The sequence below is a fragment of the Orcinus orca genome, chromosome 16, assembly GCF_937001465.1.
Source record: "Orcinus orca chromosome 16, mOrcOrc1.1, whole genome shotgun sequence".
In the NCBI taxonomy this organism is placed as follows: Eukaryota; Metazoa; Chordata; class Mammalia; order Artiodactyla; family Delphinidae; genus Orcinus; species Orcinus orca.
The window spans coordinates 87,023,606-87,048,867 of record NC_064574.1 but is presented as its reverse complement, the minus strand read 5'-3'; the positions used below and the strand labels follow the sequence as shown (position 1 = coordinate 87,048,867).

At 61.7% G+C, this 25,262-nt stretch overlaps 1 protein-coding gene across 2 annotated transcripts; it reads left to right on the top strand.

Moving 5' to 3' along the window:
- The first annotated feature begins 12,412 nt into the window (after positions 1–12,412).
- MAFK (MAF bZIP transcription factor K) lies at positions 12,413–23,717 on the top strand. 2 transcript variants are annotated; one of them, XM_004268984.4, is made up of 3 exons: positions 12,413–12,564; positions 20,262–20,341; positions 21,178–23,717. In XM_004268984.4, exons 2-3 carry the CDS (start codon positions 20,306–20,308, stop codon positions 21,610–21,612), a joined length of 471 nt encoding a protein of 156 aa, XP_004269032.1. In that variant the 5' UTR covers positions 12,413–12,564; positions 20,262–20,305; the 3' UTR covers positions 21,613–23,717. The 2 variants fall into 2 exon arrangements, with proteins under 2 accessions (XP_004269032.1, XP_033282633.1); XM_033426742.2 differs by lacking the exon at positions 12,413–12,564 and adding an exon at positions 18,016–19,612.
- Positions 23,718–25,262: the final 1,545 nt, after the last annotated feature.

The following is a 25,262-nucleotide window of genomic DNA, read 5'->3' as shown; positions in this document are numbered from 1 at the left end:
TCTTTCCCTCGGGAGATTCTGGGGCAGCAGCAGGCCAGGGACTCAGATGCACAAGCGGCATCGGAGGACTGTCCCCCACGACGCCGCCCGTCCACCCGGAGGATCGACCACGCCTGGTCCGGGAGAAAGGAAGACGCTGCAGAGGGGCAGCGAGGGGCCACCAAGCAGCCCACCCAGGATTCTGAGTCCCGCGGGGCCCAGGAATCTGCGTTCCACAGTCTCCCCGAAGATGCAGGGTCTCCAGACCTCCCTGAGACCCCACTGTGTTAGCTTCCTGGGGAAGCACCTCAGGCCGGGAGGCAGAACCACAGACATTTCCTCACACAGTCCTGGAGGCTGGCCGTCGAGATCAGGTGTCCAGGGCCACGCTCCCTCCAAAGGCTCTGGGGGAGGGTCCCTCCGGCCCCTTCCAGCTCCTGGGGGCCCTAGGCTCCTGAACTCGGGCCGCGTCCTCCGTCTCTGCTGCCGACTTCCCAGGCCTCCCCTCTCTGCATGTGCCCTTTTCTCTCCGTGGATTTAGGGCCACGCTAACCCAGGATGATCTCAGCTCGAGATCCTTACCCAAATTATAGCCACAAAGACCCTATTTCCCAACAAGGTCCATTCTGAGGGTCCTGGTGGCGTGTGTTTTGGGGCCTCCTTCCCACCGACAGCAGCTGCAGGACCCCGGTCTGCGTGGCCAGCCGCTCCCCCTTCCATCCCACCCGGCACCCCCGCCTTCTCGCCGTCTCTGGGACACACCAGGCTCCTGTCTCAGGGCCTCTGCTCGGGCCCTTTCTATGTCAGGAAGCCCGGGTGCTGCCATCCTAGCTCCCAGAACCACAGCCCAGCCCCCTATGGGGACTGCTGCGCCCAAAAGCTCCCTTTAGAACCCTGGCCGCCCCCGAGATCCTATGACTTACCTACCGTCTCATTTTTAAGGCCTGCTTCCCACCTGACTCAGCCCCCAGCAGCACCTGGCCTGTGTGTCCCCTGCCCGGTGCAGGGCTGCAGGCCACACTCAGTCATCGTGGGCGGGGTGAGTGCACCAGGTGTGCAAAGCCCCAGAGCAGAGGGAGACCCTAAGCAGAGAAGCCACCACGGTCGGGAGCTGGGTGCAGCCTGGAGGGACACGTCCGGCGGGCAAGCCCAGGCCTCTGACCCCTGCAGTCCCAGGTCATCTGTACTGTGACCCGGAGCCACGCAAGAGCCTTGCCCCCCAGGCTCCGGACCTAGCGACCGCGTGAGGGGCACACATGTCTGCCGGGCCCCCCATGGCTCCATGGGGGGAAGGAACCCACCAGCGCCAGGGCTGGGGTTGCCGCAGGTGGGCGTCAGAAGTGAGAGGGACCAGCCCAGGCCCCCGGTGGGGGGGGCGGTGCGGAGGGCAGGGCTGCAGCTGTGTGTGTCTAACGGCCTCTGGGCAGGAAGCAGCTGCTCCCGGCTGGGGACCTGGGCCCCAAGCTGGGCTCCAGCCCGGGCGGTGTCTCCGGGCTTAGGTCTCCTTGCCCGGGTCAGGGGTCCCCAGCCCAGCCAGGCCCGGCCCTTCCCAGCACTCACGGTGGGGGGAGTGGGATCTGGGTACCCCCTGGAGTGGCCACAGAGGGGCCGGGGGGCTGCTCGGCTCCCAGCTACCTGGTCTCCCAAATTTAGAAACTGCCTCACCCGCACTGGAAGCCCCGTCAGCCTGGTGCCTGGGTTTCAAAGCCATGAGTCAGTGTTTGTGGGGACTCAGACACCCGCGGCTGGGCAGGGGCAGCGGGTGCCCATCTGCTCTCACGTGGAGCGTTCGGGAATTTCCTCCGGGAATGAACAGTCCTGTGCAGAGCGCGTAGCCCTGGATCTGCCCATGTGATGCCGCTGCAGGGGGGCCGGGCCGGGAAGACGGGCGCCCCGGGCGCCCCCGGCCTGAAGCCGGCTCTGGGGGCCAAGAGCTGGGACTGTGCCGGGCAGATCCTGGCCGGGAGCGGAAGCCCCAGGGGCCGCCTCTGGCCGGAGGTGGGGAAGCGCTTTCCAACAATTGTCTGAAAATAGAACGGGCTGGCTCCCGAGGAAAGGAGTCCCTGCCCCGGGAAGGGAGCACATGGGAGCAGGAAGCCTGCCGAGCAGGGAGGGGCTCCCCGCCTCCCACCCGGGGAGGCCCCGAGGCCTCGGTTTCTCGCTTGGGGAAGTGGAGCTGAGGAAGCAGGCCTGGGGTGCAGCCCGCCCCCCGCCCCATGCGTGGCGCAGAGGGCGCGCTTCCTGCCAGGCCCCAGCTGTGTCGCTGCTTTGCCCCCTCGTCCAGTGAGGGCCGGAGGCCTGGCACACTCTGCGGAGTTCAGCAGTCCCCCCACCCGAGCACCCAGGCCCCCAGGAGCAGGCTGGGCACTCCCGGGACGAGGCTGAGCCCAGGGCCCACTTCTGCTGCGAAAGCAGATCCACCTCGGCACACAGTCCACCTCGGGACACGCTGTTTCCACGCCTTCCAGAGACCGCGACGGGGCAGGAGGCTCGTGGCACCCACAGAGAGCAGGGCACAGAGGAGCCAGCTGCCCCTGAATGGGGGCGCGGGAGTGCAGAACCCTGGGGTTCCAGGGAGCACAGTTGGAGAACCAGTGCAAGGGGACTAAGGAGTAGGGACCCCCAGGCCCAGCCCCGCGTTCTCTTCCATCCTAAGGCTGCTGCAGCGGGATAGAGGGCACCGCGACAATGACTGCATCCCTCCGGCCTGTCCGGGGCAGCCCGGATTTCACCTCTTACGTCTCACTGTCCCAACACGCCCTCAAACTCTCCCCAACACCGCCAGTGGGGTGGCGATGCAGGATTTAGTTTCCTTGTTTGCGTTTGTCAAGTTTCCTGCAAAGAGCATATATTAGATTTGAAATCAGAAAAACACCCTCAAGCACTTTTTTAAAAATAAATTTATTTATTTATTTATTAATTTTTGTCTGCGTTGGGTTTTCGTTGCTGCAGGCGGGCTTTCTCTAGTTGCGGTGAGCGGGGGCTACTCTTCCTTGTGCTGCACGGGCTTCTCATTGCAGTGGCTACTCTTGTGGCGGAGCACGGGCTCTAGGCACACGGGCTCAGTAGTTGTGGCTCGCAGGCTCTAGAGCGCAGGCTCAGTAGTTGTGGCGCATGGGCTTAGTTGCTCTGCGGCATGTGGGATCTTCCCGGACCAAGGCTCGAACCCGTGTCCCCTGCATTGGCAGGCACATTCTTAACCACTGCGCCACCAGGGAAGCCCTCATGCACTTTTCTTAAAAGCAAATACATACATAAATAAAAGTCCCAGAGATTCTAACACACATCCCAGTCCCACTTTTCCCTGTCGACACTTTTCTTCGAGAAGCACCGCCACAAGCTTATACTATGTCATGTGTTCAAACTTTGGCTCAGAAATTAGGGACAGATGTTCCTAGATCGTCTTGGCCCACCATGACGTTCTCAAGCTGAGGAAACGCCTGCCAATGGAGGGAGAGGAGGCCCAGCCTCCAGGTGGGTGACTTCCAGACTGCGTTGGTCATGGGAGGGATTATTCACATCCCGGGTTATTATCTCTCCCGGTCCAGGGCTAACTGGGCTCAGCTGGGCGGTTCTTGTGTGTGTGTGCATGGTGGGGGGAGAGGCAGGTGCAGACGTGGGCCGCAGGTGTCCGCGTTTCGTCTGGCCGCAGCTGGGACCTTCGCGGTGGCACCTGCGCATGGCTTGGGCTTCCTGACTGCGTGGCACAGGGTTTCCAGGTCAGGAGGTCTGAGAGGCAGAGCCAGGCAACACGATAGTAAGACCAATGTGCTTGGTCTTCTTCCAGCACTCCTGGCACAGAGCTCAAAGCCCTTGGAATTTCCTGAGGGACAGGGCTGTCTTTGGTTATTCCTAACAAGCCCCTTTGGACCACACCTGAGTTTATGCTAATGAGGCGACTCAGGATGGGGCCCCTAGCCAGCTGCAGGTGGAACCCACCCTGTGATGAGAGGGTCGGAACTTTCAGCTGCACACCACCCACCCCTGACTCCAAGGAGGGGAGGGGCACCGGAGATGGAGTTCAATGGCCAATGGCCGGTGGCTGGATCGATCTTGTGTACGTAAAAATACTTGATGAAAACTCTAGAAGGAGAGATCCTAGGAGCGTCCGGGTTGGCGCACACAAGGTGTGCGGGGAGGGCGGCTGCTCCAGGAGGGTGTGGGGCTCTGCGCACGCCTTGCCGTGTGCGCCCCGTCCATTGCGCTCTTCCTGAGCTGAAGCCTCTGCGGTGCACTTGTCCTGAGTATAATGATTTCCCACGTTCTGTGCTTTGTTCACATAGTGAATTATTGAACCTGAGGTCAGGTTCACGGGAACCCCTGAATCTGTAGTCAGCCAGGTAGACTGGAGGGAGCCTGGGGACCCGGGGCTCAGAACAGGCCCCTGAAATTGTGGGGGGACCTCTTGGGACCGAGCCCTCACCCAGAGGAGTTACTGGTAGAGTTGAATCGAGCCGGAGGATGCCCCGTTGGTGTCGGAGAGTCACAGGATCGGCTGGTGTTTGGAAAAACTGAGCAGTCCCTTTTGTGACCGACCTGCCTGGACGGTACAGCACTTCCACCGTCCTCTGTGGGTCAAAGCTGTCACGAAGGCCTGGCCCGGTTTCCGGGGAGAGGACACCCGCTCCACTAGTTGGAGGATGATGTTTCCGGGGCCGTCTCGGGGCACACGGCGCTACAGTCGTGAAATCGTGACTTGGCGATTGGCCGGCTGCGGACCACGGCATCCGGTCACGAGCCGTGCCCGCGGGTTGGTGGACGCGTGGGCTGTTTCAGTTTGGGGAGGTTACAAATAAGGCCAGAATAGACACCTGTGCACAGGCCTGTCACGTGGACTGACTTCACTGCACCCAAATACCCAGGCGTGGTCCTCTGTCCTCCTTAACTTGGAGGTGACAAAGCTGTCTTGCTGGGTTCCTCAGCGGGGGTTGCAGGGGGGGGTTGGCTAATGAATACAGCTAAGTGCCTCACCCTGTGTCTGGGGCAGAAAAGGACTCAAAGCGCAGCTATTAATATCCTTGCTGTTGTGGGAGGGTGGGGAGAGACAGGTGACTTGCATTTCTCCCAGCAGTTCCGTAACATTTTGTATCGGATAATTCTTTGTTTTCTGGGGCCATCCTGTGCATTGTAGGACGTTTAGCGGCATCCCTGGCCTCGACCCACTAGGTGCCAGTAGCAATTTTTTTTCTTGGTAGAACAGGGGGAAGAACCATTCAGAATTTACTCTTAAATAGCCCGCAGCATCTGCAGGGAAAACTACAGGCGTTTCTCCGCAGATCGCACATACACAAGGCATTATTGGCTTCACAGGTGAGAGAGCCTCTGCTGTGTTCTCTGTAACAAAATCCACATCACCGTGTAAACAGGTACCATTGTCGTGTTCACTTACGATTCCAGAAGGAAAGGCACGATTTGGCAAAAAATAATAATAATAATAATAATTTTGTTTTTGGATCCTAAAGTCAAGTGCAATTATTGAGAGATGCACTTCTGGCAACAGTCTTCTGTCACTTCTCCAAGCTGTGACAGCCAAGAATACAAAAATGTGTCCTGTCTCGGCCAAGTGTCCCCCAGGCCAAATCATCCTGGATGAGAACCCCTGCCCTCCAGCGTCTCTAAATTCCAAGGGCAGGAAAGGCTATTTATTTGCAGAATAAAAGGCACGTCTCCTGGGGTGAGGGAGGGAACGCAGCTCGGCTCTCCCTGCCCCAAGGGTACCTGGTAAGACCCTGGTATCAGAGCCGTGGTCACTGCTGGCCCCCCCCTTTGTAATTCACAGGCCCTAAGACAAGGGAACGAGCAAGTTCAGTGACACACTGGTGGCCACGAGCACAAGTTTGCCATCACCTGGGTCTCAGGTGTCCCACCTGGAAAATGGGACCAAGTTGCATCTGTGTAGCCGTCAGTACCAGTTTGAGGAGTGGCTGCAGACCCCAAGAGCAGCCAGTATGTCCTCGCCAACTGGCCGCCGGCAGTTGACGGGCTGGAGATATTAGGGGGAACCCCACCCGGAGGTGTGGCGCTTTGCAGAGGACACGGCTGTCGCCGGCAGTCGGGCAGGGGGTTGCAGGGGGAAGGGAGGTTAGGAATCTTGACAGAACTGTTCTCAAATTGTGACTGGGAATCGGCTATATTATTTAATAATACATGAACACACGGTAATCATAATCATGATAACGGGAGTCTTTTCCTTTGAGAACAGTTGGCCTTCTACAAAGAGCTCCCCTCCCCCCATGTGATCCTCCAAGTCAATCCTATTCCCAGTTCAAGGGTGCAGAGACAGGCCCAGACGTGACCACACAGAGGAGCCTTTGGAAGCCAAACTCTGCTGCTTCCCTCTCCGGGGCCCCTCGCTCCCCTCCTAGATTTGAGATGCCCAGGGGCCCCTTTCCCCTTGGCCAGGGGAGGAGGAGACCCTTTCAGGACTCAGGGCTCCAGACCGCTCCTGCCCACCACCTCCTTCACCCCAGAAGCCAGGAGGGGATAAGCGGTCAGGCTCACAGCCGCCCCCCAACCCCTGCCACAGCCCTGCCCCCCGGCAGAGGTCCGGGCTGCAGGAGGCAATCCCAGGAGGGGCCTTGGCCCTGGGGAAGCTTTCTGGAGGGAGGGACAGGGACGGCTGCAGCCCAGCAGGGCCCTGAGAGCAGGTGCGTTGGTGGCACGGTGGAAGGCCAAGGAGGGGACCTGGGCTCTGCCTGGCCAGTGCCCTCCTCCCCGAGCCTCAGGTCCCTCATCCTCAAAGGGCAGCCGTGGTCAGCGCTGGGCAAGGGGAGGGCACCGCTGGCCGGGCCGAGGGCAGGAGTCATTTGTTCTTGGGTCAGCAAACATCCCCCCGCAAAGTCAGCCCCGTCACAGGCGTGGGGTGCCAATACCAGCCCTTCAATTCCTAGAGAGCCCCACTGGCCTGCCCGTGGAGGGGTGGGGCCTGCAGCAGGTGCCCCATGGTCCGGCCCATCCAAGGTTCCAGCCCCCTACCTTTCTGGGGTCCGGGACTCTGGGGACAACTGTGAGGATCCTGAGGGGTAGTAAGTGCTGGGAGCCCCTCGCGGCTAGAGCTGCCCCTCACCTCCCTGCTGAGTAATTGATCTCGGGGCCCCAGTGTCCCTCAGTTTCCCTGGACCTTGGCCAGGGCCCCCTGAGTCTGCCCACGGCACGCCGACCTCCAGCTCTCCGGAAGGAGGGGGCGGGGTGGACCCTGGGCCGGGAGGGGGGCCCAGGCTCCTCCCTAAGAACCAGCTCTGCCCAGCTGGGCGATGGGCAGGTCTGTCTACCCCAGGCGTGGGCCGTGATGGTCACAAGGCTCTTCCCAGGGCAAAGAGGAGCAGTGTGTCTGGGTAAGCAGCGCTGTCTCTGCCATAAAGCCGTCATCAAAGCACCATTTATTAAGGCCAACCAGGGACCCGGTGCTGTGCGAAGGTCTTCACGGCCATCTAGAAACTGCACTCTCACACCAGTCCTGTGAGGTCGGCATAGTTCCCTCCATTTTATTTCATTTTTAATTTGATTCTGTAGTTTTGAATAGCTAATACATTTCACGGTCTGGCAGTCAGAATGACATAAGGAAGTTGAAACAGCAATCTTGTTTCTATCCGCGCCCCATCATCCCCCAACGGCCAAAGGCAACCCTTTTCCTTAGTTTCCTTTTTATCCTCCCAGGCTTCCTTCTGCAGGTACAGACATGAATACAGTCGCTGGCCCTCCACGGATACCAAACTCTGAGGGTGCTCAGGCCCGTTACATAAAATAACACAGTATTTGCATGAAACCTGTGCACATACACTTTCAATCATCTCTAGATTACTTATAACATACAATACAATGTAAATGCCATGTAAATAGTTGCCAGTGTGTTGCAAACTCGAGTTTTTGCTTTTTGGAACTTTCCAGAATTTTTTCCCGCAAATATTTTTAGTCTGAGATTGGTTGCATCCCGGGACACGGAACCCAAAGGTACAGAGGACTGACAGTATACATTTTTATAACCCTCCCTTCCGTACGCTAAAGGTAGCACATCACACCCCCAGTTCTGCACCTTGATTTCTCATTTACAACAGACCCCGAGGTCTTCAGTATCAGTGTACAGGAATCTCCTGCATTCCTTTTGCATGGCTGTGTACTACTCTGTCATACAGGCGTCCCACAGTTTATTTAGCTGGTCCCTTGATGAGGACAGCTTGGTGGTTTCCCATCTTCCTTTATTATAGCCGCTGCCCCAATGCTGAGCTCGTACACCCCCAATTTCACATTTGACCAGGTGCGTGTGTGGCACAGATTTCCAGGAGTGGGATGGCTGGGTCAGAGGACAAGTAAGGTCCAAGGTAAGTATGGAAGAAGCTGCCAGATGCCCCTCCTGCACCCTCACCAGCAGTGTACTTGAGGGCCCGTTCGCCCAGCCCTGCCATCAGAGGAAGTGGTCTGACTCTTGGATTCTGACAGATGAGCGATGGCGTTGCAATGCCATTATCACGTGTGTTTTCTCTTATGACAAACATCTTTCCTGTGTTTGTCATTTAGACGTCCTTTTCTACGAAGGATCTCTTCGTATCCTTTGTTCCTTTTTAATATTTATTTATTTTGGCCGCACCAGGTCTTAGTTGCGGCACACGAGATCATCGTTGCGGCATGCAGACTTCTTAGTTGTGGCATGTGGGATCTAGTTCCCCAACCAGGGATTGAACCCCGGCCCCCTGCATTGAGAGCACGGAGTCTTACCCACTGGGCCACTAGGGAAATCTCTTCCTTGCTCCTTTTTGTTTGTCTTTTTCTCTTACATTTCTAGGAGCCCTCTGTGCATGAGGAAGACAGTCGCAGTCTATACTTTGTGTTGTGACTTGCTTATGGTGATTTTTGCCTCAAACCACTTTTATGTGTCTGGATTTTTAATCATGATTAGAAAAAACTTTCCCCACTGCAAAGTTTTAAAGGAAGTCACTCACGTATTCTTCAATATTTTGATGCTTTTTTAATCTTATTCTTTTTATTGTGGTGACGTACACATAACGTGATATTCACTATTTTAACCATTTGCAGTGTTTCAGTTCAGTGGCATCAAGTATATTCGCATTGTTGTGCAACCACCGCCATCCATTTCCAGAACCTTTTCATCATTTCATGGTTTCTTTTTAAAAATGTTAATTCTTTAATCCATTCAAAATGTATAATACTGCTGTACCGTGTGGGTAAACTGTGGACCCAGCTTTATGTTTTACTAAATGGTTATCATGTTGTCTCAACATCATTTATTTAAAAAGCCCATCTTCATTTCATTTTATCAAGCCCATTTTATTTTTGTATTTATTTAAAAATTTTTTTAATTTTGTATTGAAGTAAGTAGAGTTTATTTATTTATTTTTATTTATTTACTTATTTTTGGCTGCGTTGGGTATTCGTTGCTGTGCACGGGCTTTCTCTAGATGTGGTGAGAGGGGCCTGCTCTTCGTTGCAGAGCACAGGCTCTAGGCGTGTGGGCTTCAGTAGTTGTGGCACATTGGCTCAGTAGTTGTAGCTCATGGGCTCTAGAGTGCAGGCTCAGTAGTTGTGGCGCACGGGCTTAGTTGCTCCACGGCATGTGAGATTTTCCTGGACCAGGGATCAAACCCGTGTCCCCTAAATTGGCAGGCGGATTCTTAACCACTGCTCCACCAGGGAAGCCCCAGAGTAAGTAGAGTTGATTAACAATGTTGTGTTGGTTTCAGGTGTACAGAAAAGTGATTCAGTTATACATACACATGTATCCTTTTTTCAAATTCTCTTCCCATTTAGGTTATTACAGAGTACTGAGCAGAGTTCCATGTGCTGTACAGTAGGTCCCTGTTGGGTGTCTATTTTATTTTTCAAAGTATTTGTTTAGTTGGCTGTGCTGGACCTTAGTTGCAGCATGCAGCATCTAGTTCCCTGAGCAGGGATTGAACCCAGGCACCCTGCATTGGGAGCACAGAGTCTTAACCACTGGACCACCACAGAAGTCCCTGGTTATCTATTTTATTTTATTTTTAAATACATTTTTAAAAATTTACTTTGTTTTTGGCTGTGTTGGGTCTTTGTTGCTGCACACGGGCTTTCTCTAGTTGCGGTGAGCGGGGGCTACTCTTCGTTGTGGTGCACAGGCTTCTCATTGGGGTGGCTTCTCATTGCGGAGCACAAGCTCTAGGCGCGTGGGCTTCAGTAGTTGTGGCACGGGCTCAGTAGTTGTGGCTCGCGGGCTCTAGAGCACAGGCTCAGTAGTTGTGGCGCACCGGCTTAGTTGCTCCGCGGCATGTGGGATCTTCCAGACCAGGGATCAAACCCGTGTCCCCTGCATCGGCAGGCAGATTCTTAACCACTGCACCACCAGGGAAGCCCCTGGTTATCTATTTTATTTTTGTTTTTGTTTTTTTTGCGGTACGCGGGCCTCTCACTGCTGTGGCCTCTCCCGCCGCGGAGCACAGGCCCCGGATGCGCAGGCCCAGCGGCCATGGCCCACGGGCCCAGCCGCTCCGCGGCATGTGGGATCCTCCCGGACCAGGGCACGAACCCGCGTCCCCTGCATCGGCAGGCGGACTCTCAACCACTGCGCCACCTGGGAAGCCCCTGGTTATCTATTTTAAATATAGGAGTATGTACACGTCAATCCCAAAGTCCCAATCATTCCCTCCCCAGCTCCTTCCCCGACGCCCCCCGGGCCCCACCCCCGTAACCATAAGTTCCTTCTCTAAGTCTGTGAGTCTGTTTCTGTTTCGTAAATAAGTTTGTTTACCAAGCCCATTTTACAGTCGAGGAAACGAATACCCAGAAGTGAACTGATGCGAACGGCTCCAGCACAGGTGTGATCTCTCTCTCCCAGGTCCACCTGATGCAGCCTCTCCAGGCCCTGCTTTCATGGTGTTGATGAGACCATTTAGACAGTGCTCTTAGTAACCAAAGGTTACATGAAGAGACTTCGGTCCAGTTAGGGAAATGAGAACAGTGAGGAGAGAGTCAGTTACACTGATCGCTCACTGTGGTGTCCTGCTGAGAGGGCCACAAAGCAACAGCCTCTGAGGACAGAGGGTGTGGGCTAAGGGAAGGGGAAACACCTTTCAAATTCCGGCTCTGAAAACATCCTGGAGAGATGGGCTGCTGCTGCTGCCGCTGTGTTTATTGGTAGCTGTTCCTGTTGAGGCCGGCAGCAAACTCCAGTGAGCCTGGCTGCCCCACGAGGCCAGGGCGCCCCAGCAGAGCAGGTCACTCAGAAGGAAGCCCACCAGTGGTACCGACTGCAAACCTCTCAGCACTTTCTCCCGTTCCCTGAGCGGCCTGAGATGGTGGGAGGCCTGCCCCCCTCTCCCAGAGCCTTGGCATTTTTCCCTGTTCTCTACTCAGAACTCAGACTTGTGGCCTCATTATTATTTCTGAGAAGGATCCAGAAACCGTCCAGGGGCTTGGCCTCCCATCCAAGTGCTGGGGAGGGGGTAGTGGGCAAGGCCGTGTGACTGGACGGGTCACCTCCCCAGCTTTGTCCTCCATCTGCAGCACGCGGAGGCTCTCCTCTCCTGGGGTGGCCCTGACCTGAGGCCGGGGAGGCATCCTGGCTCTGCCTTTGCAGAACCTGCAGGGTCTGTTTTCCCATGGCAACCATCAGCTGGGCCTTAGGTGGGCACTGTTCCAAGGGTCTTGGGCCCCTAGACATAGAGGTCGTCACCATTTTATGCTGTTCTCCTTCCAATAGAAGGGAAGGAGTTCTCTTTGCACACATCTCGGTCAAGACGGGAAATCAAAAGAGAGATGGGGCGCCTATCAGGAGGGGACGCCAGGTGCCCTTTCCTCATTTGTGGGGCCGGCCTACCCCACAGACAGGGAGGCGTGTGTGTCCCTGGACCCATCTCCTCTTGTGATAAGACCACTAGACCGTCCCCAGACACGGGCTTCCGCTGCGATCACTCCTGGGGAGGGCGGGGTCCCCGAGGGCCCTGGTGAGGCTAAGGGATGCGCGGGGGTGGGCGGTGGGGTGTTCAGGGTTAGGGTTAGGGGAGGCCAACTGGAGAATACGAATGTGGAGTCCATACAGGAGCCTGCCCTTCCCCCGACCTGAGAGAGGGCGAGCTCGAGGGAGAATGGGGGTGCTCCCGGCTCGGTTCGACGTGTGGGGACGACTGCCGCCACGTGTGGGGCGCAGGGCACGCCGGGGCCGCCACCACGCAGCGCGCGCTGCACCTGCGGTCATAGGTACCGCCCGCCTGCCTTGCACAGGTGGGCGCGGGGGCGGAGCCTCTGGGTGGTAGGAACCTTGGGGCGGGGCGTCGGCGCGCGGCGGCGGGCGGTGCCTCGGGTGGGCGGGGCGCTGGCGCGCGCGCGGCGGGTGGGCGGGGGCGGTGCGCGCGGTGGGCGGTGCGGCGTGACGCGCGCCGACGCCGATCCCGGAAGCGGTGTCAGATGCTGGGGAGCCGGGCGGGCGGGCTGGCGGCGGGCGGTGGGCGGCGGGGGGGACTTGTTGTTCTTCGCGAAGTCCGAGCCGGAGCGCGCGGCGGAGGCGGTGGCCGACGGGGAGCGCGAGAGTGAGCGCGAGCGCGAGGAGAGCGCGTGCCCGCGAGGAGCCGCCGCGCGCCCGCGCCCCCCGCGCGACGCCAGGTGAGGATCTGCCGGGCAGGGCTGGGCCAGGGGCCTGGGGCCGGGGGACCGGGCGGGGGGCGCCAGCCGCTGAGTCACGGCCCCCTCAGACCCGTGACCAAATTGGGCCGGACCCTGGGACTCCGACCCGGCCGGCGCACCTGCCGTCAGGTGTCCCGTCCCGAGCGCGCCGCGCGGGCTGGGGGCCTTCCTTCTGGGGAGGGGAGCGCGCCCCCGACCCCGGACCCCAACCCCGTGTCCGGAGGCGGCGGGCGCAGGGCGGGCCGGGAGAGGGCCGAGTGGGGAGCGCGGCGTTCCGGCGGGCCCGGTGCCCCCTCCCGGCTCGCCCCACCTGTTTTGCTCTCAGCCCCGGAGATAAGCTCCGGGGGAAGCGGGGGCCACGTGCCGGGGAGCGCGTGGCGACCGGGGCGACTCGGGCCTCGCGCACCTGGGCGCTGCCCGGCTCGGCCGCGCGGTCCCGCCCCGGCGGCGCTCAGGCCCGGCCTGCGCTGCCCGCGCCCGGGTCCCCGCCGCGCCGAGGGTGGCCAGGGCGAAGAGAAGGGGCCTCACCGACCAGGTCGCGGTCCGAGCAGCCGACCTGCCGGGGCTCACGGAGGGAGGCCTCGGTGTGGAAGCTTGGGGTGGGGAGGGGGACGGCGAACGCGTCACTTCCCGAACCCCATGGCTCGCGGCTCATTTTTCTCCTCTGTGAATGGGGTGTCTCCATTCCTTCTCACTGGAAATGCGGGTCCTTCGGTGCCTTTTCCGAGTTCAGGACACAGGCGATGTGTCAGTAGTCTGCCTGCTTCCACACACCTTCTCCGGAACCCGGGAGGGAGGGAAGTGTTGGGCTATGGCCCCGGGTCTGCGTTGGAAAAGCACATCGCTTTGCCCTCCGTCTCCTGTCTCCCGTTGTAGTATCCTCACGCGCCACGTGTCCTGGAGTCTTCACCCAAGCGGCACTTGCCCACATTCTGCCCACATTCCCGGAGCACTCGGTTCGGGTTGCTGGAAGTCCCCTGATCTCTTTCGTGTGTTAATGATTACGCTCTTGTTTACCTTCCCCACGGCCCTGGTAGCCCAGGCAGAAGTGAGCTCTTCCCCCTAACAGTTCATTCAGAGTTGACCAGCACTCATCACCCCCTTGCCAGGAGCCTGGCCTCACTCGGGGAGCTCCCGCGACTCGCGTGCCCACACCCAGCCCATAGTGACAGATCAGCGGCTCCCCCGCAGTGTGGCTTGGCGGCCCCACTGCCCTCCCCTTGCCCCTTTATTGGCATTGGCGAGGTTTTCCCGCACAGCGGTTGCTGCACAGGTTTCTTAATGAAGTACGGCTGTGTGCCATGTGTGCTGTCTCTGGAGCCCGGTCTCGAAGCCTCATGTCTTCGGGGGGAGGGCGCTTTTTAAAAAAGCATTTGTCTAAGCGGGGCGGGGGGGGGGGGCTGGGAAGCTGAAGGTGGGCTGTGCCGTGGGTGGGGCACACCTGCAGCTTGTTGCATCCTGGATGGTTGACACCTTTCGGAGAACTTCTCTCCCTGGGTCCAGTAGGAATGTTTGAGTCTGAGCTCGGTAGAGGGTGTCTGCTTTTATGACTTAAAGCTAGACCTCTACGCTCTTCCAAAATAAAACATTTATTAACTCAGAACCACAAGTGAGGCTTCTCCCCAGAGCGCCTTTGCCTCTTGTGCTCGAGCATAGCTGGCCTTTGAGGGCTGGCTTCCAAGTTCAGCATCGCTCACTTTCAAGGTGGTTGCTAAAAATGGGAGTTGAATCGAGGCTACTGGGGAAGTCGGCTCCGGGGCTTGCTGCGTCCCAGCCCTTTTTCCAGCCCTGCAGCTGAGGCTGCCTCGGAGCCAGGTCGTTTTCCGGACCATTCTTTGTCCCCCGCGGTGCATTCTTTCACTCTCTGGCTCTGCCGTCGCTGCGGAGTTTGTTTACAATCTCGGGCAACCTAGAATTCCTGCCCGTGTCCTGGCTGTTCCCGAGTCTAAAGGTTTCTGGACGGACTTTCTGGATGTCGGGTCCAGTCCACACGGGAAATGGAGCCCCGGCCAGCTGGGAGCGTCCTCTGTGTGGCCGCTCCTCAGAGCAGTAAACAGTGACTCACCCTCCCCTCTGCTCCCCGCCCCCTGTTCTCTGCTAATGGAAGATGCATTGCTCCGCTGTTTACTTTTGCTTTTTATAAGTCACAGACTCGTCATGTTTCCTCTTTCTTACAGTCTCAGGAAATTGAAAGTGTCATCTTAAAATTGTAGGATTCTAGAGCAGGTAGAGATGAACCTGTGTGGTCTCAGTCCACACACACACACACACACACACACACACACACTCCATTTTATGTGAGGAAACTGAGCCCCGAGCCTCCTCGCTGGCCTGTGGGGCGGGGTCCCGTGTCCGGGGTCTGTGCAGCACCTGCCTGCTTTTCTGCGCTGCCTGTCTGGGTGCCCTGGGCCAGGGGGCAGAGAGGAGACGGGGTGGAAGCCGCCCCAGGCCCCCTCCCTTCAGTGCAGTGCTCACACACTTGCTTATGCAGCAGACCTCTCACCTGCCAGGAGTGGGGGGAGCAGGTAGGTAGGAGGGTCCGCTGCTCTCCATCCAGCGAGGGAGGCAGGGCTTGGACGGAAGGACCAGGTCTTGGGCTCAGCCCTCGACGTGTGCTCAGGAGGGGGCACCCACCTAACCACAGGGAAGGCAGGGGAGTCTTTCTGGTGATGCCAGGGTTGGGGGAGGGGAGGGCAGGGGGCTCAGAAGTGGGAGGGTACCCAGCACAGATTTGGGGGGGCTGGCATGGCAACATGTGGTCAGGAGAGAGGTGGGCTCAGGAAGGACTCTGACCGGGGGGGCTCCCTCTGCCTGCTTGGAGGGGCTGCATTTGAGCGACCGAGACAGGAATACAGACAAGACGCAGGGGGCCTGGGCCCAGGCGGTGCTGTAGGGCCGGAGCATCTAAAGGGTGATGCAGGCCGAGCCTAGCAGGTGGGCATGGAAGGAGAGGCGAGGCCTGGGGGGCCATCATCACCTGAGCTGGAGACCCAGGAGGAGGGCAGGTGTGGAGAGAGGGTGAGCTCCGGGGCCCGTGCAGGCATCCCTGGCTGGACTTGGAGGTTGGGCTGGTTGGAGCCCTGCATGGCACAGCTGGGCTGGGGGAGAGCAGAAGCCAGAAGGGGACCCCCCGGGGGCTTGAGGGGATCAGGGCCTGGCCTGAAGCTCCGTGGCAGGAGCAGAGGGGCACGGGGCGTGGCGGGTGCGGGGCGGTGGTCCGCCTGCTGTCAGCCCGGCAGCTGCCTGAGTCACCTCTGGACGTAGCCAGGATGACACAGCTTCCTCGGGCTGCAAAGGCAAGGTGACCAGACGTCCTCCGAGGCAGGCAGACAGTCACGTCTTGCCGGAGGGCGGCCAGCCAGGGCCAGCCTGGAGGCTGGGTGCAGGCCGGGCTGGTGGGGTGCGCGTAGAGGTGCGGCAGGACACACACCCCGTCTTGCGGAGCTGGGGCTGGGCGGTGGGAGCCCTTCTGGTCCTGGGACCTGTCTTCAGCTCGTTCATTCGTGGGATGAGTCGATGTGTGCTTGTCTGGGAGATGGGTGCCCGCTGTGCGGCCAGAGCGGGGGCCGCCGCAGCACGGTGGCTTCTGGCTCTGGGGTCCGCTCTCGGCTGCAGGAGTGGGAACCTGCCCTCCCTCCTCCTCCCCCTCCTCTGACCTGACACCCTCGAGGCCTGGGAATGGCAGGGCTGCTCCGTCCGCTTGTCTTGGGCTGAGGGGCACGGGCACGGGCCGGACAGGAGCAGTGTGTCGAGGGCCCACCCTGCTCGGTATCAGAGACGCGGCTTCTCACGCGCAGGCTCACGATCTGGGCAGGCGGGCTAGTCGTCCAGTCTAGGCGCGAATCTGAAACTCTAGAACCTCCCTTGCTCCTAGGTAATCCAAACCCGGGGCTGTTCGGGTGGGTCAGTGCTCCTGTCAGCCACTGGCTCCCCTGATGGAGAAAATGTCCCCCGGGCCCTGGACCCCGGCCCAGCCCCTCGAGGGCCGGAGCACACGGGAGACGGCCAGGCCGTGAGTCACCTCAGGAGCTAGGTCACAACCGAGGAAGGGGTTTGTGAGAGGGAAGGTAAGAAGTGGTCCTGGCCCAGGCCCACCTGCCTTCCAGAAGAGCAATCCTGAACTGTCAGACCTGGCCGCCCTGCCCTGCCCTGTTCCTAATGGGCCCGGAAGGGGAGGGACGCCCCAGCCCCCGAAGGCCCTCCAGACCACGCGGTCACCTGAATTGCCTCCATCTAGTCTGCTGGGGTTCCCTTTTCCTGGAGAGGAAGCCCTCTTCCGTGTTCAGCTGTAGGTGAGAATGGAGTTTCCGGCTTTGGGTTGAAAACCAGCCTTAGTTAGGCTGACGGTCGCCTGGAAGGTGTTCTGGGGTAGAAGTGCTGGCTGCACGCTGTCTGGCCCAGCAGCTCCTTCAGGGCTTGGGGAGGGGGCGAGCGGAGGGCAGCCCCGCCATCCGGGCTCCCAGCCCAGCGCTGGCCACCGAGCTTCTGGGGTGACCCCACCAGGACGAGCCCAAGGGCTCTCTGCACGTGTGTCGCCAGGTTCTGTTACTTGGCGGCAGTGCCCGGGCGTCCTTCCTTGTACGGGGCTGTTGAAAAGACGTGTGGGGTAACCAGGCTCCGATGCGGCAGCGCTGGGCGCCCCTGCCCGTGCCCAGCTGCTGTCTCCCACCCCAGCCGGTTCCAGCCGAGTCCCAGAAAGCAGTTCGTCCTGTGTGAGCTCTGCTGGCCCATGAGGTTGCCTGATGTTCCGTGGTTCACAAATACCCTTTTAGGGCAGTTGTTTCAAAATCAGGTGTTTTATAAACTCTTCTTCACACCTACAAAACTCTTCTCCGAACCTCTTTCCAAGAGCGAGCTGTTGTTTTTCTGAAGTCAGAAGTGACGTGAGGTCGATACTTTGTGTGTTTTGGGTGTTGGGCGAGAGGCGAGTAACCGTGCCGCTCCTGTCCCTGTGCCGAGTCTGCGGAAGGGCCCTCTGCCCCTGGGCCTGACTTTGGTGTGAGCCCCTTGGGCAGGCACCGGGCCGGGAGGAGCAGGTCCCTGAGGAGGGGGCGGAAGCCAAGGCAGTGGGGGTCATGATGCTGAGCAGGGCGGTGGGTGTCTGCTCCCGCCCCGGACTTGCCACCTTTCCGCAGGGCCGGGGTGCTGGTACAGGCCCTGCAGCCCGGGGGGTTGAGAGCGCGGCCCTCGGCCGGAGTGTCTCTCACGGCGTCACCTGCGTGGCCCAGCTGAGGACATTTGGCACTGGGGCCCTTGGTTCTGATCCCCTCATTTTTCAGAAGGGAAGATCGAGACCCACAGAGAGAAGGGGGTCTGCTTCATCACCCCCAGAGGGAGACCAGCCCCTCGGCTCCATATTTGCACGCATTCGCGCCATCTGCTTGGACACAGAAGGTCTGAGAACTGAGGAAAGGTCCCTGAGGTCAGACCCCGTCTCTGCCGTCTCTGCCGGGGCTCCTCGCCCGTGGTGCTGGGCCCCAGTAGCCCAGGTGGTGGACGAGGTGGGCTCAGAGCCGGTGGACGTAGCCAGAGGGTCTGCCTGGGCGACCTTGACCTGGTGGACAAGGGCGCCTAACGCTCATGGGACCTGTGCAGAGGGCAGGGGGCCGAGCCCACGGGGTGCTGAGGCCCAGGCCTATGCACATCCTGGGAATGGGCGACCCACCAGGCAATGTCACGGTGGGCAGGTCCCCAGAGGAGGCGTCCCTGCCCTGAAGGTGCCCGGGTCCTGGCCAGGCCGGTACGTTACTGAGGGTCTGCTCGGGGTCCAAGCGGAGCCCCCCCCACTTCCTTTTCCCACCGGGTGGGAGCTGGTCCGGGTGGGTGGGCGGGGCCTCAGTCTGTGGGAATGTGAGCCCAGCTCTGTAAACAGCTGGTGACTCACCGCCCAGCTATGCCCTGGCGTGCTGAGAGCGAGCTGGAATGATAGCCGCTCGTCCTGGAGAAGTTTCTCATGGCCTCCCAGCCGCCTGGCCCACCAGCCCTCCTAGTGGCTTCTCCAGCCCAGCGTTGACCCCTGCACCGGAGGGAGGGGCGGCCCGTGGGGCACTCTTGGGTCCCCCCAGATGCCAGGGGTCAAGCCACAGTCAGGAAGCAGCTCTTACTTCCCTACTAGGATTGCCCCAGGAGCGGCTGCATGTCTGTCTCGAGCACACATGTAGCTGCGAGGAGAACAGAGGGGCACGGTTCCCCCCGGAGGCCACACTGGCCCTGCTGCCGTCCTGCTCTCCCGCACCAGCGCCTGGGAGAGTGGCTGTGCTGCCGGGGGCGACCAGGGGTCCAGAGGCCTGGGTGCTGAGACCCTCTGGTGGTGAAGGGTGGTGGGCCGCGGAGGCAGGGTGGGTGGGTGGAGGGTCCAGGCAGTGCTACAGCGAGGGTCTCAGGGCTGCGGGAGAAGGCCGTCCCCAGGTCTCCCTCACCTTGAGATGGAGGCTTTGCTGTGGCTCCATCTCTGGCCCCAAGACCCTCCTTGGTGTTTCTCTGACGTTCTCTCTGCTCAGTTCACCTCATCCGGCGTTCGGAACTTGGGGGGCAGACCCCGACCCTGTAAGCTGGAGACAAGGCGCACCAGCGAGTCGGGCCAGTCCTCCGCATGCCTTCCCCAGCCGCAGGCATGAGGGGCCTGCTTGCTGCCCCACAACCTGTGCTGTCTGCTCGGCCTGCCCCAAGCCATTGTTGCTGTGGGCTTCTCTGTTTCCATGACGACCATGGGGGGTTGGCTACTTCCCAAGGTCGCCATGGCAACTATCAGAGGGGAATCATGCTTGGGATGCTTTGGCTGGCTTTTTCATGAATGATTAGAATGTGTGACACAATGCAGACGCGAAAACGAGAAGGGCGGGGCGGGCGGCGGGGGCTGGCGGGCGGCAGAGACGGCTCCCGCCAGACGGTCAGTGAGCTCTGGAGGTCCCTGGTCGCAGGCTGGCTGGCGTAGGGAGCCCCCGCCCACGCTCTGGGCCTCAGGTCATGGCTGTGGGGCAGCCTAGGTGAAGGTGGTGATGTCACAGCTGCAGTGCCCTTGGCGGAGGTAGGTCTGTTGGGGAGGGTGGGGCCTGGCCAGGGCGGGCACGGGGCTCCCCCCAACCCGTAATTACGGTGAGCTCAGCAAGCCAGGGGCTCCCCACCTGGCCTCTCGGGGGCCAGGTGGGCCCAGAGTGATGGGGTCTTGCCAGGGCAGGGGCTGTCCCTGGGGCCAGTGGCGATTCACAGGGGCTAGGTGTGGCCTTTCGGGAGGGGGCTTTGCTACGGCGCACTTGGACCCCTGAACATGGCGTCCTGCCACAGGTGCAGACGTCTAGCTCGGGGCCGGAGGCAGAGCAGGAAGCAGCCGCTGCTTCTGCCCCGTGCCAGCCCGCGGCGCTGGCGCTCATGGCCCAGGCCCAGTGGGCGGGGGCAGCGTGGGACAGCCGTGGCTGCCAGGCCCCAGACAAGGTGCACGCAGGCCGCTCTCGGGCCGCTGCTGGAGTTGGGGGTGTGGGCAGGTGTCCTCCCGGGCCCCCTGGGCAGCGGCTCAGGACCACCAGGATGCCCCTGCTCGCAGGGTGCTGTGACTGGACAGTGCAGAGCGGGGAGCTGAGCCTCCTCGGGGCATCCCTGCAGGGGGTCGTCCCTGCTTTGGGTCACCTGTGCCCAGTCAGGAACTCATCACACTCGCTTCTGTGCTCTGTGATTTTCAGTTACCATTTCCAAGCGGTTCTGTCCGGGTGACTGTACCCAGGTTATGACGACTAATCCCAAAGCGAACAAGGCGTTGAAGGTAAGGGGGTGGGATGGGCACAGGCCCGGGAAGGTCCCTCCCGGCCCCCGAAGCCCCTGTCCCAGGACCGCCCTAGAGTTGAGGAAGGAAGCCTGTCACCGGGCGTGGGGAGGGGCCGTGGGCTGGAGGAAGTACCTTTGGGAGAAGTGATGCTAGAGTCGCAGGCCGTGGCTTCGGGAGACGCCGGCCCTGGCGCCTGGGGGTGGAGGGGTGGGTGCCTGCCGGCCAAGACGTACTTGTCAACCCAGCCCCGGACGTGGGCAGGGTGGCGTCTGGTTCCGCAGAGCCCCTGGTGGGGTGCCCGTGAGCGGGTGCTGCAGCTCCGAGCCTGGTGCTGTGGGTCCGCGCCAGGCGCTGCCTCCCTGGGGCTGGCCGTTTCCCTGCTTAGGAGCAGAGCTGGGTCTGGCTGGAGTCAGCTCTCTGTGCGTCTGTGGGCTGTGCCCTTCCAGGCGCCTCCTGGGGTCCCGCTGGGTCCACGTAGCCTTGTCCCACCGGCCTTGGCGGGACCTAACGGGCCTGAGGGGTGCCGAGGGAGGGGTTGCCGCCAGCCCCGCACCAGGCACTGGAGAGTCCCGGGGCAGCACAGCCGGGCCGCGGCCTCGTGGGGTTTGGGCGACAGAGGGCGACCGGCTCTCGGCCGGGCATGGCCGACAGCATCCCTCAGGGGACACCCTGCCCCGTACCGCGTGCACGATGCCGGGCGACCCCACGGCGCCCGTCCCCGTTCCGGGGTGGAGGCCGGGCCGGCCTGGGGCGCAGAGGGGAAAGGGGCCGAGCCCTGGCGCCCGTGGCATGTGTTCCGGTCCCCGCCCCGACCACGAGCTGCGGCCCCACAGGTCAAGAAGGAGGCGGGCGAGAACGCCCCGGTGCTCGGCGACGATGAGCTGGTGTCCATGTCGGTGCGGGAGCTGAACCAGCATCTGCGCGGCCTCACCAAGGAGGAGGTGGTCCGCCTGAAGCAGCGGCGCCGCACGCTCAAGAACCGCGGCTACGCGGCCAGCTGCCGCATCAAGCGCGTGACCCAGAAGGAGGAGCTGGAGCGCCAGCGGCTGGAGCTGCAGCGGGAGGTGGAGAAGCTGGCCCGCGAGAACAGCAGCATGAGGCTCGAGCTGGACGCCCTGCGCTCCAAGTACGAGGCCCTGCAGACCTTCGCCCGCACCGTGGCCCGCGGCCCCGTCACGCCCACCAGGGTGGCCACCACCAGCGTCATCACCATCGTCAAGTCCGCCGAGCTCGCCTCCGCCTCCGTGCCCTTCTCGGCCGCCTCCTAGTGCGCGGCGGGGGGCGCGGGGTGCTGGTTGAGGGCCCCACGGGGAGCGGACCCCTTCACGCCGGAGTCAGATCGCGGACCTGTGCCGGGCTCGGGCCGGGGCTGGAAAAGAGTAGGTTCCCGGGGGCCCAAGTGCCACCTGCTCCGCACACGCACGCGCCCACGCGGCCCGCCTTCCCCCGGGCCCTGGCGCCTCGCTCAGGGCCGTTTCCAGGGCTCTGTCTTGCACTGGGGGAGTTGGGATGTGTGGAGGGAAGGTCCTTGGGAGGTTCGCGGCCCAGACGTCTTCCGCCCCTCCCACGAGCAGCGCGTCCGTCCCCCGCTCGGCCCCCCGGCCGGTGCAGGACCCCCTCACCGCCCTGGGTGCCCCAGGAGGAACCGTGCCCCAAGGGGTCCGAACACCCGGGATCCTGTGCCCCGTGAGCGGGTGGAGGAAGGGCTGCATGTGCATGAGAGCGTGTGCGAGCCTGTACACACGAGTGCGTGCAAGCGCATGTGCACGTGTACCCGTCCTCCCGTCAGCGTGCCAGTAGCGCCGGGGACCTTGGGGAGCGGCTCGTTAATGGGGCTCGGGTGAGCCTTGGGCTTTCCCCTCTGTGTTGGGTGACCTAGGGCAGGTCCCCATCGCGGAGCAGCAGCCGCCTGGCCAGGGAGGCGGAGCCCTGTGTTCCGTGTGGAACAGGTGTGAAGGCGGCGGCGGCAGCCTCAGGCACGGGCCACGGAGCTGGGCAGTGGCGCCCGTGGTCCTGCCCGTGGGTCCTGCTGCTGGAGGAGGTGAGAGCAGGGAGGAGGGTGGGGTTGGAGAAAGAGGAGTGTGGACGGTGGGGGGAGGTGACGATGGGGGCGGCGCTGGGCTGGAAAGGTGGCAAGGACCAGCTGCCGGGAGTGCTCGGACGGTGTGTCGGCAGAGGACACGGGGACTCTGCAACCTTGGTGCTTAATCATCGCCTGGACCCTTCACCCGCTCTTCCTTTCTGGCACTCGGAGCCACTGATGACTGGGGGGCCTTTGCTGGGGTGTCCTTTCCCAGAGAGACGCTGCGGGGCTTCCCGCGTGGCTAGGCAGGGGCCGCCCCTTCCTGCCCCACCTGGGAAGATGCCGGGGCCGAGGGGTGGGCGGCGAGCCCCGAGCCCACCACAGGCCAGAAGCCCTGGGCCCCAGCTCGTGGTTTCCTCTTGGCTTGCCTCCCACCATTTAGTAAGCCCCCGCGCAGGGTGCCAGCCGTCCCGGGAGGAGTGGGGGGAGGGGGAGGGCCCCAAGGGCTACAGCCAGAAAGCGTGCCCCTGTCCTGGGAGAGGGCGCGGGGTCTGGGGCGTCTGGGTCCTTCCGGAGCCACGGCCGGTGTGTAAAGAAGCTGTTGATACCATAGCCATGGTAGGTAATCCACATTGGATATCAGTAAGGACCACGGGGATATTTAAAAGAGAGAAAAGTATATATATATATAAAATTATATACACATTTTATCGTACAGATTTTCATACCTTTTCTTCCTATTTGATACTGTAAGCCTCTCTAGGGCAGAGCTGCCTGGGAGTGTGGGTGGGAGCGGGACCACCGCCCGCGCCTGGCTTCTTAAGTTGGCCGCTCTCGCCGCCCACCGCTGCCCTTGGGCCGCGCCCCAGCCGGGTGCCCCGCGGGGAGGGCGGGCGGCCCGGGCTCTCCGAGCACCCGATCCCCGCAGCCTCCACTCCCCGGGACCAGGCCTGGGAGACCAGCGTGATCCCTCCCCCTCCTCTCAGAGCGTTGAAATTTCATTGTCACAGTTTTAATATATGGATGTTTTAATTTAAGAAAACAGGCCCAGCCCCCTGGCCGGGGGGGCTGGTTTCCCGTCCCCCGTGCTTCCGGTTCGCTCCCCCGGGCGACAGGGCCCTGCCTAGCCCCGCTCCTGTTTCCCGCACCTCTGGCCTCTCAGCAGTTTCATTTCAATATTTATTTTTGTGCTGCTTTCATCATGGTATAAATTATTGAGAAGAGCCCCTATGTCGTGGCCCTGTGGTGTGGCGTGCGGCCCGCGCGTCCCCTCCCGGCCACACCTAATTTATTGCTGTACCTCTCCGCGTGACGCTTTTGTACCTTTCAATAAAGAGTTTTCTGGTTTCACGTTGTCTTGCTGCACGGTTGGCGCTTTGGGCCAACCCTCCTTCCTTCCCTGGCCCGGGGGGGGGGGGGTGCGCTGTGGACCGCTGCCTGCACCGCCCCCCCATCCCGGCCCCCGTGGCTGGAGCCCCCCCGGGGGTGGGGTCGCCGTCAGATGCTGCTTGTGAGTGGGTCTCCAGGGCTGCGCGCGGAGGGCTCAGGCAGGTGGAGGCAGGCGGGCTCCCTTTCTAGGTGGTGGGTGGAGTTCCCAAGGCCCCTACTGCCCTGACGAGGAGCCCCTGTCGGTGGACGCGGCCCCCCTTCCCAGGCGGGGGCTCTAAGGTGAGCTCGCAGTGGGTGGGAGAGATGGGGTCTGCCTGGGGCCGAGGGCAAAGCCAGTAAGCAGACTCCCCTGAAAGCCAGAGCCGGGGGCCCGGCCAACTGGGCCTGCTGGCGGGGGAGCGGGCGCCCTGTCCTCGGGATGCTGCCCCCTCCTTACCCCCCTGACCTTGGAGGGTCAGGTGGGTCAGCACTTGACCTTGGCCTCTGAAGGAGGGTCAAGCTTGCCAGGAGATCTGCTGCTCGTTGGGGTTTCTGAACACGGGCAGCCCTCCCGCCCCCCCCCCCCCCCCCGCCGGGCTGACTGGGGTGGCACCTCGTAACCAAGGGACTGTGCTTCAGCGCCAGCCACTGGGCTTGAGCCCCACCCCCAGCTTCTGTGTGGCCTCCGCCGGCTCCTTCCCCGCCAGCCCCCAAGCTCCCTTCTGCGGAATCAGGTGCGGGGATGGACGCGCTCGGCAGGGTGCGGTCGCTGTCTTCCCCCAGCTGAGCAGACCCCCGTAGCAGCCCCGGGAGAGCCCGCACCCCAGCCTGCTGCTCCCGGGAGCCCCCTGGGTGTGTCCCTGAGACCAGAGCTGGCAGCAGCCTCTGGGTGCAGGCTGGGGAGTCACAGACCCCGCCCGGCGCTGGGCTCCAGGGAGGTTGTTAAAGGGTTCCTGCCTCCAGGCCGCCCAGCTGCTCTGGGGGCTGCCACCCTGCGGCGTGGACCGCTAGGGCCATTTCACAGGTGAGAACACCGAGGCCAGAGCACGTGGGTGAGACAGCCGGCCTCCGTGGCCACCCCTGGCCCCACGCAGTGCGGCCTGGAATCGGGAACCGGGTTTTCGTCAGAGATGGAGAGGTGGCCCGCGGTCCCCTCGGAGCACCCATGCTTCCCCGTCAGCAGGGCCAGGCCCGTGAGGCCGGCAGCCCCTCTGACCTGCTCTGAGGCTCTGTCCCACCTGCAGGTGTGTCGTCCTCACTGCTTGACTTTGTTATGTCGGAAGCGCCTGGCCACGGGCAGAGGGGCCTGTGGGGCTGGGACCGGTGGGCAAGCAGCCCCTCTTGCCAGCCCCGTGACCGCAGGCAAGTGGTTCCACCTCCCTGGGCCTCGGCCACCCGCCCGGGGCCGCCGTGAGGACCGCGCGTGCGACAGTGCTGGCCCGGCCCTTGGCACACGGTGGGTGCTCCCAGAGCGCCAGGCCCGCCTGAGAGCACCCCAGGACCGCACGCTGTGTCGGGGTCTCCAGA